The following is a 15,564-nucleotide window of genomic DNA, read 5'->3' on the forward strand; positions in this document are numbered from 1 at the left end:
GGAAGTAGATGGCCGGAGGTGGCTCTTACTGAAGTTGATTGAGAAACCATGGTTCTGTAGAACAGACATGGTGAAGGAGAGGGCTACAGCTACGCCCTCCCTAGAATTTCCATGAATTAAAATGTCATCTAAATAACATAAAATATGAATGGACGTGGCACGGATATGGGCCGCCAGGGTTCCCAAGAGCTTGGTAAAGACTCTAGAAGCCGAGGAGAGCCCGAAGGGCATAGCCCTATACTGGTAGTGCCTGCCCTGAAAGGCGAAACGTAAGAATTTTCTATGGCATTTGGCAATGGGAATATGGAGGTAGGCTTCTGTGAGATCCAAGGAGACCATGAAGTCCCCTGGATGAAGGGCGGCTAAAATGGATGTCAGGGAATGCATTTTGAATTTTCTATATTTGATGAATTGGTTCAGATTTTTGAGATCCAGAATGGCTCTCCAACCTCCAGAGGTCTTAGGGACCATAAAAAGGATGGAATAAAAGCCCAAACCTCTCTGGGGAGAGGGGACCGGTTGAATGGCTTTGATAGATAACAGATGAGAAATAGCTTCCTCCATCCGGATACGAGATGGGGAAGAACTGGGAGAGGGACAAGAAATAAAACGTTTGGGGGGGGGGGGAGATAAACTCTAAACGGAGACCCCTTTCTACAGTATCAATGACCCAGGGGTCCTTGCAAGAGCGGCGCCATCTGGAGGAAAACCAGGCAAGGCAACCGCCTATGGGAAAGGAAGGTAACTTACCATCTAGGTTTTTTGGAAGCTCTGTTTGAGGAAGATCCTCTTTGGTAGCGGGATCCTCTACCTCTGGAGTTCCTAGTTTGGGATCGAAAGCGAGGGGAATACTGACCTGGATTTCTTTGAAAGGCGAATCCCTGATCCTGTTGATGCCCTGGGCGACGAAAGGACTGCGTTTTGGTGGTCTTCTTGGTGGTTGGCCCCAAAACTTTTTTCTTGTCCGTGGTTTCTGTGAGAAGGGGATCCAGAAGGTCTCCGAAGAGGAGATCACGTTTCAATGGACCCATGGCTAATTGCCACTTTTGTCTTACTCCCGCTTGCCAAGGACGAAGCCATAGAAGTCTTCTGGCCGTTGTAGAGGCCGCTACCGACCTGGCTGCAAATCTGGAAGATTGCAGTGTAGCATCTGCCACATATTGGGTGGCAGCAAAGATCTTGTTGAAGTCCTGTTGGCCCCTTAGATCATCGGGAGGTAAATGCTGCTGGAGTTGACGAAGCCACAAGAGCATAGCTCTGGAAAAGAATGATGCAGCTGCGGCACTTTTAATGGCCCAGGAGTCTGCGACGAACCCTCTCTTGAGCATTTGCTCAAGACGCTTGTCTTCTGGACGGAGTACCTCCTCTGCTTCACCAGGCATGGCTGTAGCAGAGTGGAGGGTCTTGATCGGTTCATCGGGCTTTGGACAGACTAGGAGCTCCTCATATGAGGGAGAGAGCTTGTATAATTTTTTGTCTTTGGAAGTGGGGTTAAGACCAGAGGCTGGATGTTCCCACTGCTTGAGCAAGGCATCCTTGAACAATTTTGGCATAGGAATTACCTCGTTATCTTCCTGTTCTTCCATGAAGTAGGGTAAATTCTCCTCCGTAGGATCTGTGGAAGGAGTAGCCTGCTTTTCCTGGCCAGCTAAACCCGTGGATACTCTTGCCTTGAGAAGGAGAGATTTGAAAAGTTGAGAGGGAAATATGGTAGCTGGGGCTGGAATCTTGATTTGAGATTCCTCGTCTTCCGACAGACGTTGAAAAGGGTCGTCATCCCCTTCTACATCTCCGTTCTCATTCTCTTCCTGGGAGGAATCTGAATCCTCATTGATTGGAGCTCTGAAGGATGAAGGAGAGCTCAAGGGACGGGAGGGGCGTGGGGGAGGATGAGACAAGGATGGCACATTGATGGCCGAGAGTTTGGCATCAATGGCCTTAGACAATTCAGAGAAAATAGATTGAAACTCCGGAGGAAGATTAGAGATATCAGCAGGAATGGCAGAAGAGTCCCTGAAGGCCTGAGAAGTTTCTGGCTGGGAGGAATCTTCTGTTATATCTGGTTCCTCTGGACCTAAGCCCCATAGGTTAGGTTGGGGTCTGTTTAGGTTTGGCTCATCCAGAGATAACACAGTGACGCCAGAAAGAGGCAGGTTAGAAGCCTCTGGGGGGTCAGGGTTGATGTGCACTTGGGCCTGCACTTTTAAGCATTTTGCTGATTTATCATGAATTTTTTGAAGGGCTAGGTCCCTTCTCTTCTCAGCCCTGATGGACTTGGCCAAAGAGTGGGCTCCTGAAGAAGAGGAGGAAGAGGCCTGGGGGATACTAGTAATCTCATCGCCTGTAGGCCTAGCCTCTCTGGGACCTTTAGTTGTGCCTCTCTTGGGAAAAGAAGTCATAGTCTGAAAGCTTACAGAAGACAAGACTTGAGCCAAAATCTTTGGGGGGAGAAGTTATTTTAAAAGCTTTCCCAAGAGGAAGGGATCCTGCTCCTAGGCCCAGGAGCTGCTGCGACTTAAGGGCAATCTGGGCGGGACCAGAGTTCGTGTTCTCAAATGCAGCGTGGCAGGCCTCACTAAACTTAATTAAAGTAACCAAGGCACACTGGTTGGAGGCGTAGCCGGTGGAGAATTTAGCCTGAGAGACTCAAAGCCCACTCCAGGATCAAGCGGTGGACTGAAAAACACTAAGCGGATGGCCAAAAGGCAAAACCGAAAGTGTGCAATTACTGGGTGCGAGGACCTTCGCGCCAAAATAAACCGCTCCTTTAAATCTAATGAGAGCGGTAACTAAGTCCAGGAGACTATCAAGGGAGCTTGAAGAATGTCTCACACCGCAGGAGGTAATTGCCCTTTAGAAGAAACAAAAGCTTGCCTACTAAAACCTCCGAGCCGAGAGGATTGTGAGGCAATCCAAGCCGGCGGCAGCTGCCAGCTAGCGGCAATGGAAAAAAGCCGCGGAAAGCTGCGCTGCAGACTTCTCCCCTGAGGGAAGCCTAGCCAACGACGGCTGGCGAAATAGAAGGCAAGCAGAAACGAAGGAATTTTTCTTACTTTTGTTTTGAAGAGAATCGAAGGGAAGGTGTTAGTAGTTGGAACGAGCCTTCACGAGACCCGCTGGATGCGGGGACTGAGCGAATTCTGGGGAAGGAGCGGATCCAGCAGGCTTTTAAAATACTAGGCTCAGTCCCAACGGATTGGACAGGAGCAACCCACGTGACTGCTGGACCCGCTCCTTTAGTACGGAGAATGGATTTAATTGGTTCCCAGCCCCTGTTGACTTGCTGGGAACCAATTAAATCTATTTTCTTTATTTCCTATGGGATCAAAAAATCTGAGGAGCTCTATAAGCGCTCCAAGCTGCAGGAAGCGTGGGGGCGGCTGCAATCCCGGCAGCTTCAGGGGGCTCCTTTCCTCAGTGCTTCGTCTTGTTAACAAGGCGGCTTCCCTTCAAGGAGCAACAGCGCCGGGAACGTCACGTGATGAAGGGAAGCCGCCGGAGCCATCTCAGCAGTTGCCGCCGCTCCAGCAGCTTCCCTTCATTAAGTGACGTTCCTGGCGCTGTTGCTCCTCGAAGAGAAGCTGCTGCCGCTGCCACCGGTGGGAAGGAGAAAGTTAGTGCAGTTGCCTACAGGTACTGTAACAAGACGAAGCACTGAGGAAAGGAGCCCCCCGAAGCTGCCGGGATTGCAGCCGCCCCCACCGTTCCTGCAGTTTGGAGCGCTTATAGAGCTCCTCAGCCCCCCGAAGCTGCCGGGATTGCAGTCGCCCCCAGCGGTAACATTTCAGATAATGAACAAAATTTTCTGTGGCTGTTCGGTATCCGAATTTTTGTTCGGATACTGAATGAAATTTTTGCTGAAAATTTTGTTCAGTATCCGAAATGTACGACAATTAAAGCATTCGAGAACCGAGGTACCACTGTAGTAGCTTGTGCAATTTAATTCAAATAGATATAATTTGAATTAAATGGCACAAGCTACTACCTAAGAATAAAATAAAGACTTGCAGTGAATACTTTCATTTTCCAAACAGTTTAGTTAAATAACTTTATTAAGTCACTTTGAATATATCATCACAACGCTATAATAAACAATACAAAATAGGTGAAAATGTTGGTTCCACTATATTACAGTAAGTCAATATTATTCTTTCCAGATATTGGCATGGCAGAATAAAATATATTATAAAAGAAATGTTAATTAATTGTTAAGGTAGAGAGAAAAGCTATCTTAAAAGGAAAAGAGTCAGTCAGATAAAATCCTACTCACCAACTCGAATATCCACTGGCCATCCTTTTTTTTCTGCCACAGAGCCAATCTCTTCTATTGTGTGTGCCAGATCTGGAGTAAAAGGTCCATTGATAAGAGGTTTCAGCTTTAGGAAAGAAAAGTCCAGGCAAATATTTGAGAATACTCTAAAGACCATTATAAGAACACAAATATTTTTTTTACTATATCAACGGACAAATTGCATCAGGATATGGCATATTTTAAAAATGTTCTTACACAAACAACAAAGATAAGGAAAAAACGAATACGCATAGCAGAGTCCAGATCCCCTTCTAAACCTCTGTTATTTCTCTAGCTTTCTTCAGAAGCTACAAGAATATCTTACCTCGCTGAGATTAATTTCAATTAGCTGATCATAGGAACACCCAGGATCAGGTTTCAAATGCTCTTGGAATTCATCAGCCGCCTTAGCAATTTCTGAAAATAGAAAAAGAAGAGGACAGATTAGAAGGAGAAAAATTGGTTATGATCACCTGTGAAGAAAGAACAATTAATTTTTCTAAAATTACTGGACAGGACCTCATCCAAAATATGTTTGCACCAAAACATGCAAGCTAATACAAAGTACACTAACATAGGTGCCATATTTTTGGTGTATAAGATGCACCTTTTTACTTCAAAAAGGTGCTTTAAAAATTGGGTGCATCTTATACACTGAATCTTGCCGAGGCCACCTGGCAGCGCCCAGGGGGAAGCCAGCGGCATGGCCCTGGGGATGAGTGGGAGTCTGCCTTTTTATGGCAGCGGCGCTCTGGAGCCTGAACGAGCCCGCATCCCAGGTCCTGCCACTCCCGCCATAGAAAGACAGCCGAAGAGGAAGTCTGGCAAATCCTGGAGGGTGGGCTCATTCAGGCTCCCAAGGGCCCCCGCTCCTGCCATAGAAAGGCAACAAAGGGGAAAATAAGCCTGTCCCCGCAGCTGCCTTTCCATGGCAGCAGCAGCGGCGACAGCACTCGGGAGACTGAACAAGCCCGTATCCCAGGAACTTCACACTGCCATAGAGAAAAGCGCAAAGCCTGCACCGTTCCAAGCACTTCCAGTCCGAAGCCAGCTGGTTTTCTCACCCGAGTGGCCCAACCGAAACAGTGGATCATTGTGGGAACGGAAAGATAAGAATAGATAAGGGGGGGAGGGAATAAGATGCGTTTCCAGTTTTCTCTCTCAAGGAAAACAGGAGTTTAGCTGAATCTTTAGTGCTCTAAAACGGGGGTCTCCAACCTTGGCAACTTTAAGATTTGTGGACTTCAACTCCCAGAGTTCCTCAGCCAGCAAAGGTGGCTGAGGAACTCTGGGAGTTGTAGTTCACAACTCTTAAAATTTGCCAATGTTGGAGATCCCCGCTCTAGAAACACTCCTTTTAAGGGTATTTCAGGTTTATCATCATCACCATATATTTCCATGCACTTCATTTGTGAAAATTGTAGTAGTCAAAAGAGGGGAATTGAAAACCTCATGGTATAATAGTAATTATTATTATTATTATTATTATTATTATTATTATTAATTAGATTTGTATGCCGCCCCTCTTCGTAGATTATATTAAGTAATAAGCAACCTCAGCAGGGAAATGTAATTGTAAATGATTCTATCACTAGCTATTTCTGTGACTAAAGGAACAACTAACAAAATGAATTGTCCTTGTTTGTTTTGTTTATTTGTTTGAGTTAGGGGTTAGGAGTGCAAGAGTCTTCAAATCTAACAAATGACTGGTGGAGGAAATCAGGGAGTTGAAGTCCACAAGTCTTGAAGCTGTCAAGTTTAAAGTTTGTAAAAAGTGTACATGGTTTTAAAAAGTAGACATGGTTTTAAAAAGTAGATATGATTGTAAAAAGTATTCTACTACACTGGTATTTTATTAAATAATATAATACTACACCATTTGGTTCAGAATACTTTTTTCCTTGGTTTCCCCCTCTAAAATCTAGTTGAGTCTTATACACCGAAAAATACGGTAACTTTTAACTTACAACTACAAGTGGGACCAGGATTTCAATCATAAGTTGTGAGGCACCAACATAAGGGTAGATACAATTATTTTTACCATTTTGGTGGCAGTCATTAAGCAAATCACAGGATCATAAGTCCAAATCAATTCTCTTGAATGGGAAGTGTTGATTTTTTTGGCCAAAAATGACACTCTAACCAGTCATAAATGTGAGACGCCAAATACCGAGAATGCAGACACATGACTGTGAGGGAGGCAACATTTTATGAGGGCCAGAAGTGCTTTATGAGCCATAAAGCACTCTTTCTAAGATTGTTCTAACTTCAGATGGTAGTTAAATGGCTAGTTAAAAGTTGAGGGCTACCTATAGGGGTAATCCAAATCTTGACCAAATTAAATAAGTTCAATATAAAGGATAATCACATAATAAATGCAAAACTGAAAATTAAACTATCTTAGCACTTTCTCATCTCTTCCAATGTTTTTCAATTTTTCTGCATTTATAAAAAAATACAAGTACTTTTTGTTTAACAACTGCCATTTTCAGTTATAATGGTAATGGAACAATCCTCACATCATTTGTAAAGCAAAGGAAAGCTGAATTAAGCTTCACTTAGCAATCATTCTGCTTAAAAATTGAGTTGCGAGTTCTAGCAGTACTTGCTAAATGAGGACTATATGTGTACTCTATATGCATTATTATACCACTATCCAAACTGTTGAATATTCATAATCATCGTCTCTATGAAGCAATTGTTAAACCTTTATCTTTGTTTTAACTCTAATTTTATCTCTGCTTCCTAGAAAAGAGAATAGTGAAAACAAATAAAGCCTTTGGTAAAATCTCATCACTCATCAAAGGTCTTACCAGCACGTCCAGTCTTGGATAAATATGTCTTCATACGGTGATTATAAGGGAAGATTGAAGTCGTTGCACCAATCTCTGCTCCCATATTACAAATAGTTGCCATTCCTGGAGTTGAAAGACATTCAGACAAGTGAAATTGGAACCCAGAGTAAATACCATTCAAAATTACTTTACTCATAAATATGGTTTATATAAAGATAGGAGGTAAGTAGCATTTTATGTATATTATTTAAAAGCAGTAACTCTTAAGGACAAAACAGTGGAATTCCATGTCTTGATTTTTTTATAGTCATTTCTCTTAGTCATGACTGGTCCCTCATGACTAAATTTATATTTAACTTTTATGAAACATTTATTTTCCTAGATAGAATATCTCCAATTGCTAATAAATAAAACGAAAATACCATTGATATTCTCCAAATGTATTAAGATTCTCTCAAGTCAGTAGTTCAATGACAGTACTGAACTGTTCTTGGTTGATTCAAGTTTGATGCAAATCAGCTTTAAAATTATTTTCTAAAACAGTGATTTTCAACCTTTTTTGAGCCACGGCACATTTTTTACATTTACAAAATCCTGGGGCACACCACCAACCAAAATGACACAAAATGACACTCCAAGACACTCTCCTCTCTTTTTCCATCCCTGTCTCCTCCCCCCCCTTGTGTGTGTGTGTGTGTGTGTGTGTATACACACTCTTGAACCATTTCCAAAATTAAGTCAGGGCTGGGGGGTTTTTCTCTCTTATTCTTTGGGTGCTTTTTTATCATATGATTTAAATCAAGAGTCACTTCTCTCTCTCTTTTGTTTCTCTCTCTTTCCTCTCATTCTCTGCCTCAATCATTTTCTCATTTTTCTTTTTTTCCTCCCTTTTTTGCTCAATTCTCTCGCTCTTTCTCCTTTCCTCTCATTTTCTCTCTCTCTCTTGCTTTCTTTCTCTCTTACTTTCTTTGGAACCTGAGCTTCCTTCTTCGCGGCACGCCTGACCATGTCTCGCGGCACACTGGTTGAAAAACACTGTTCTAAAAGACATAATAAAGGGCCAGCATACAGCATAACACTGCTGATCCACATGGCTTAATGGCTGTCAAGTATTTCCCTCCATAGATTACAAAAGTTACGTATTTTATCTAGTGAAATATCACACCTATAATAGTCCGCCTATAATATAACCCCTATAATAGTTCCTCATCAATGATCAAACATTCATTTTAATTCATATGAAATGATTGTTTCTCACCTGTACAAGAGATAGAATCTACACCAGGCCCATGATATTCTATGATGGCTCCTGTACCACCTTTCACAGTAAGTATACCAGCCACTTTAAGGATCACATCTTTTGGAGAACTCCATCCTGATAGCTTACCAGTTAATTTTACTCCAATCACCTAAAAACCACAAATGAAAATAGATTACATCACTTGGATTTACGTAAAAATCCAGCCCCTCAAACATTTTGTGTAATGTTTTACAGTAATTGGAAATACAGAAATAAGATACAGTTGGAATTAAAGAAGTATATATATAAATTACTATTAAGGCTCTCTTATGTTTAGCACAGTGGTCAGTATGAATGGAGAAATGAACAAAACTTCAGAATAGCCCCACTATAGTAGCAAATTTAGCAATGTAGCATCTCCACTTTAAAAAAATACATTCGTGTTCATATAGTTCCTTTTGCTGGATGAAGAAACATTTTTATTCCCCTCTAACTTACCTTTGGACATTTGAGCTCCCAGGGGATTCCTGCCATGACATCAACTGCATCGGCACCACCAACTCCAATACAGATTCCACCCAATCCACCACCATTGGGGGTATGGGAATCGGTGCCAATAAGCATAACACCAGGATAGGAATAGTTCTCCAGAATAATCTGAGACAAACAGTACAAAGTATTTAAGCAAAGATGAACAAACTAAAATTTTTTACAAAAGCAGGACCAAAACTGCAGTTTGCTATGATCTTCTTTAAAATTAAAGAATAAAATCCTAGAATCAACTTATAGAATAAACTTTAACATCACAGTAAATAAGATTGCGCCATCCCTTTCCCACCTGGGCGTGCTTCAGATATGAGGACTTCTAAATTCTCCAAATAGCATGATGAAAGTTTGGGAATTAAAGGTCGTGCATCTCCCCCTGCCTATGTAGGAGATGTCTCATCTCTATGTAGAGATGAGACATCTCCCCTTGCCTATGTAGTTTTTGTGCATGATATGACTGTATGTATGTTTTTTATATTGGGGTTCCATGCTTTTTAGACTTTTAAATGTACTATTGTTATTTTAGATTCTAATTATTAGATTTGTCATTATGTATTGTTTTTATCACTGTTGTGAGCTGCCCCGAGTCTACGGAGAGGGGTGGCATGCAAATCTAATTAATAATAATAATAATAATAATAATAATAATAATCTGGAAAGCATCCAGTGATCGGAAAGATTCTACTTTTCCTAATTCCTTGCAATGTTAAATTATTGTTTAACTATAATCTCAAAAAAACCAGTATGGTAAAAAATAACTAATTTGAAAGTGAAATCCAAATGAAGATTTATTTTCTTGACATTTTGCCCATCACAAACGTGTTGCTACAGAGTAACGCCAAGCAATCAAGAGATACCATCAGAGACACCAATAACCCACAATGAACAAACAGTAACTTCGCCTTGCTAACATTCAGCCTCAGCCTGTTCTACCCCATTCATGTTCTCACTGGATCAACTGGATCAACATATAGATTCAATTCAATTCAATTCAATTCAATTCAATTTATTGGATTTATATGCCGCCCCTCTCCGAAAACTCGGGGCGGCGAACAACAGTCATGAACAATATACATGAACAATATACAGTAAAAAATCCAATACTAAAAACTAACTTAAAACCCCTAAATGTATAAAACCAACATACGTACAAACATACCATACATACAGTTGTATCAGCCTAGGGGGGGGGAAGAAGTCTTAATTCCCCCATGCCTGGCGGCAGAGGTGGGTTTTGAGTAGCTTACGAAAGGCAAGGAGGGTAGGGGCAGTTTTAATCTCTGGGGGGAGTTGGTTGTTGTTGTTAGTCACAAAGTTGTGTCTGACCCATTGAGACTCCATGGACAATGTTCCTCCAGGCCTTCCTGTCCTCTACTATCCCCCAAAGTCCACTCATTTGAAGCAGTCACTGTCGTCCCCTTCTTTTTTTGCCCTCGATCTTTCCCAGCATTGGACTCTTCTCCAGTGAGTCCTTCCTTCTCATTTGGTGGTTGAAGTATTTGAATTTCATCTTCAGGATCTGGCCTTTTAAAGAGCAGTCAGGATTGATCTCCTCTAGGACTGAACAGTTTGATCACTCTGCAGTCCAAGGGACTTGCAGTAGTCTTCTCCAGTACCACCCTCCAAAGGCCTCAATTCTTGGGCACTCAGCCTTCCTTATGGACCAACTTTCACAAACATACATTGCAACTGGAAAAACCATAGCCTTGACTATATGCACTTTTGTTGGCAGGGTGATGTCTCTGCTTTTTAGTACAGTGTTCCCTCGATTTTCGCGGGTTCGAACTTCGCGAAAAGTCTATACCACGGGTTTTCAAAAATATTAATTAAAAAAATACTTTGCAGGTTTTTTTCCATATACAGTACCACGTTTTTTCCCGCCCGATGATGTCCTACGTCATCACCGAACTTTCATCTGTCTTTAATGAATTTTTTAAAAAATAAACTTTAATAAGTAAACATGGTGAGTAATAATCTAAATGGTTGCTAGGGGAATGGGAAATTGTAATTTAGGGGTTTAAAGTGTTAAGGGAAGGCTTGTGATACTGTTCATAGCCAAAAATAGTGTACAGTGGAACCCCGACATACGAGGTGCTCTACTTACGAGGATTCCGAGATACGAGCTGGCAGAGGAGAGAAATTTTTGCTCGACTCCCGAGCTCAAATCCGGGATACGAGCCGAGAAGAGCCGGGCTGTTTATTCGGCTCTGCATCAGCTCGGGAAGGAAGCAAAGCAAGCCAGCAGCCCAGCTCTTCTCAGCTCGTATCCAGCTCTTGGTGAGTCCTTGGCTTCTGCTGGGGGTGCAGAAGCAAAAAAACGGAGCAATTTCACTGTGGAAGAGGCAAGGGGGAGAAGCAAAAAAAACGGGGCAATTTCACTGTGGAAGAGGCAAGGGGGGGAAGCAAAAAAAACGGAGCAATTTCACTGTGGAAGAGGCAAGGGGGAGAAGCAAAAAAAACGGAGCAATTTCACTGTGGAAGAGGCAAGGGGGAGAAGCAAAAAAAACGGGGCAATTTCACTGTGGAAGAGGCAAGGGGGAGAAGCAAAAAAAACGGGGCAATTTCACTGTGGAAGAGGCAAGGGGGAGAAGCAAAAAAAACGGAGCAATTTCACTGTGGAAGAGGCAAGGGGGAGAAGCAAAAAAAACGGGGCAATTTCACTGTGGAAGAGGCAAGGGGGAGAAGCAAAAAAAACGGAGCAATTTCACTGTGGAAGAGGCAAGGGGGAGAAGCAAAAAAAACGGGGCAATTTCACTGTGGAAGAGGCAAGGGGGAGAAGCAAAAAAAACGGGGCAATTTCACTGTGGAAGAGGCAAGGGGGGGAAGCAAAAAAACCGGAGCAATTTCACTGCCAGAGGCGGGGAAAAAATAGCCCGCGCTCGTCCCTTCAGCAGCAAGGGAGGGAAGTCAGAGGGCGAGGGATGGAGAGAGAGAAAGAAGGGAAGGAAGGAAGGGAGGGAAAGAGAGAGAGAATTAGAGATGCTCAGTGAGCCTTTCTTTGAAGTTGTCTTTCTTTCTTTCTTTATTTTTCTCTCTTGCTCTCTTGCTCTTTCATTCTTCTTTCTTTCTCTTGCTTTCTTTCTCTTTCTTTTTCTCTCTTGCTCTTTCATTCTTCTTTCTTTCTCTTGCTTTCTTTTTTTCTCTCTTTCTTTTTCTCTCTTGCTCTTTCATTCTTCTTTCTTTCTCTTGCTTTCATTCTTTCTCTCTTTCTTTTTCTCTCTTGCTCTTTCATTCTTCTTTCTTTCTCTTGCTTTCATTCTTTCTCTCTTTCTTTCTTTCTTTTTCTCTCTTGCTCTTTCATTCTTCTTTCTTTCTCTTGCTTTCATTCTTTCTCTCTTTCTTTCTTTCTCTTTCTTTTTCTCTCTTGCTCTTTCATTCTTCTTTCTTTCTCTTGCTTTCTTTCTTTCTCTCTTTCTTTCTCTCTTTCTTTCTCTCTTTCTTTTTCTCTCTTGCTCTTTCATTCTTCTTTCTTTCTCTTGCTTTCATTCTTTCTCTCTTTCTTTCTTTCTTTTTCTCTCTTGCTCTTTCATTCTTCTTTCTTTCTCTTTCTTTCATTCTTTCTCTCTTTCTTTCTTTCTCTTTCTTTTTCTCTCTTGCTCTTTCATTCTTCTTTCTTTCTCTTGCTTTCTTTCTTTCTCTCTTTCTTTCTCTCTTTCTTTTTCTCTCTTGCTCTTTCATTCTTCTTTCTTTCTCTTGCTTTCTTTCTTTCTCTTGCTTTCTCTCCTTCCTTCCTTCCTTCCCACCCACCCTCCGTCCATTCATTCACCCATTCCTCTCTTGATCGCCCTTTTTACGGCGCCACTGACAGCTAGCTCCCCACCACCACCGGGCTGGAACCAATTAAAATTATTTACATTAATTCCTATGGGGAAAAGTCGTTCGAGATAAGAGCTGCTCGACTTAAGAGCACAGGTCCGGAACGAATTAAACTCGTATCTCGAGGTACCACTGTATTTACTTCCACATCTCTACTTTGCGGAAATTCGACTTTCGCGGGCGGTCTCAGAACACATCCCCCGTGAAAATTGAGGGAACACTGTATATATACATTTAGTAAATACATTTAGAGAACACATAGTTCACTAGGTGGTAATGTGCAACTGAGCACCACCAGCATATTGATGATACCAAATTCCAAGCCATTCGATGACCTCTCCCAATGACTTCATACAGAAGTCAGGGGAAAAGGGGATTAATCTTTGTAGTTTTCCGCAAAGGAGAGACTGCTTGGCAGAACTCTCATCCTCACAACCAAATAACTTACTTATTGGAGAAGGAGCAGAACTACTGTAACTGGCTCTTCAGCGTGACAACCCCTTCTCTCAGCCCAGAAGGGTCCTATGTTGAGGATACTGAAGGCTGCTGAAAGGTCCAATGGGACCAGGAGGTGCTTATCTCCATCCAATCCAGGTCATAACAGAGGTAATATATCACAGAGACTAATACTATCTCAGGCCCCTGACTTGTCCGCACTGGAAAAAGATGTTAATCTGCTTCTTCTAGAGTGTGCTATAGTTGAACTCCAAACATGGTTCCATTGTTTCTCCAAAAGGAAAATTAGAGGTGGAACAAAACTTAATCACTGCAGATGTAAGCAAGAAGGGCCTTTTGAAATGGTGTTACATTTCAGGACCACACGCAATAAATGAAAAACTGCGAAGTAGGGACACTATATTTACAATGTAAATATAATGAAAAAATCAATTAAAAGCACGACACCCCCTCCCCACCGACGCTACTGGCCCCTCCGCCACCCACCCCTCGCCCAGTGTTCCTTTTTACCAGGAGAGAAAAGGAGAGACGGGGTGGTGGTGGTGAGAGAGAGAGCAACGGCAGATCTTCTACAAGCACCGTGTAAATGGCATTGGCGGGCTCAGGCAGCGGGGCGGTGGAAGAGGAGGCGGCGGAGGCGAGGGGCTTGCAAGCGCCCCCCCCCCACAGCACAAGGTGGGTGCGGCGGTCAGGGGGCTGCTGTCAAGGCAGCAGGGGCCTGCTGACGTCAAGCCTGGCAGGGTTGGAGCCCCCATGCGCTGCGCGCCTGCTGCGGCCAAGCCAGCAGCGCTCCCCTGTCCTGCCCCCTCGGAGTTGGAGTGAGTGGCAGCGGCAGCTGTCACGTTGCTACGTTAAAAACAAACAAACCACGATGCACTGAGGCTGCAAAAGCTGAATCGCAAAGTGGTGAGGGGTCACTGTACTATTATTTCCTTAATGGATACTGATGTTACCACAGTGTGAATCACTTCCCCAAAACAATGTGTCACTGAGTTCTCCTAAAGAGCCAGAAGGGGTAGGAATCAAGCACACAAATGACCAGGGGCAATCTCAAGAGCATCCTATCGACTTAATCAGAGCTCACAAGACAAAACTCATCACAGACAGTAGGTCTGGCTCCAAACACCATAATGGACTTAACCCATGTGAAGTATGATTTTGCTAAATCTGAATAATTTTAATAGCAAAATGCCATGTTTCACTGTCAAGGCAGCCAATGAAAAATCTACATGCTACCCTTTAAGCTATAGTAGAGTGGGTGGCTATAAAAAACAATAATAAAGATAACTTATTTAAGAGGGAATTTGCTACTCTAAACAATGGACAATCTGTTGATATAATAAGGGGGGAGAAAAGCTTCTCCTGCTTTATCACCATGGAGTAAGCTTAAGACATATTCAGATAATTTTACTTTTAAGTTTTCTTGCAACAACAGCCCAAGTCACTTCATTTCCTCGGAGCCTTGAAAAACCAAGGAGTTGTCAAAAAAAAAAAAGAAGAATCACACTCTATCCAACAAACATTTAAGCTCTTGACTTAGAAAAATATTTTAATTTGTGGATAAGAAAAAATTACAATCCTTCAAAATAGTGGCTTTCAATAATTCATCTCAGTAGGAAGAAAATACATAAGGAACTTAGGCAAATTCCCCAATTAGTGAATTAGATTTGAAAGATTGAAAAACAGCTCTATGTTTTAAGAGATTAGTGCCACTCACAGAATTATAATGAAATTCTATGTAATTAATTATTTTCTTGACTTTTTGATCCCTTTAAATAGCAGCTAGGACGGAGGAAGAAGTAAAAGGAACCATGATAGCATGGGGCCAAAATTTTGGCTACACAATAAATTTACAGGAATGGGAAAAGTTATGGACATCCAACTATAAAACAATGCTTTCAGTCCCATATAGAGAAAACATCTATAAAATGTTTTATAGGTGGCACCTCCCTCCAGCACGACTATCAAAAATGTACCCCAAACTTTCTCCCATTTGTTGGAAATGTTGAAAAAAACCGGGTACTTATTACCACATGTGGTGGACATGCCCAATAGTTAAAAATTTTTGGAAAAAAACTAAGAACATGATAGAAGAAATTATAGGAGGGAAAATACCCCTGAAACCAGAACTATTTCTTCTCGGAATAATTAGACAGAAATTTACCAAGAATGATAGACACTTAATATTACACACAATGACAGCGGCAAGAATAATATACGCACAATCTTGGAAGCAGGAATCCACCCCAACAATGTATAACTTGATAGCCAAAATTTATGAGGTAGTAGAAATGACTAAACTAACATATGAACTACAGGACAAGGACATGGAAGATTTTCATAAAACTTGGGACAGATGGTATATCTGGATTGCAAAAAACAAATTAAAATGAAAGAAAATTGGGAACTCTAAAATTAAA

General features: G+C 42.0%; 1 protein-coding gene across 1 annotated transcript in view; it reads right to left on the reverse strand.

The window, feature by feature from the left end:
• ACO2 (aconitase 2) overlaps positions 1-15,564 on the reverse strand; it is a 50,142-nt gene that overhangs the window by 21,849 nt on the left and 12,729 nt on the right. The window contains exons 5-9 of the mRNA XM_070756037.1: positions 8,825-8,983; positions 8,345-8,495; positions 7,105-7,209; positions 4,617-4,708; positions 4,271-4,376 (exon numbers count right to left, since the gene is read on the reverse strand). Coding sequence (XP_070612138.1) covers positions 4,271-4,376; positions 4,617-4,708; positions 7,105-7,209; positions 8,345-8,495; positions 8,825-8,983 — 613 coding nt within the window. The remainder of the gene's footprint in view (positions 1-4,270; positions 4,377-4,616; positions 4,709-7,104; positions 7,210-8,344; positions 8,496-8,824; positions 8,984-15,564) is intronic.

Source organism: Erythrolamprus reginae, chromosome 6, assembly GCF_031021105.1.
Source record: "Erythrolamprus reginae isolate rEryReg1 chromosome 6, rEryReg1.hap1, whole genome shotgun sequence".
Lineage (NCBI taxonomy): Eukaryota > Metazoa > Chordata > Lepidosauria > Squamata > Dipsadidae > Erythrolamprus > Erythrolamprus reginae.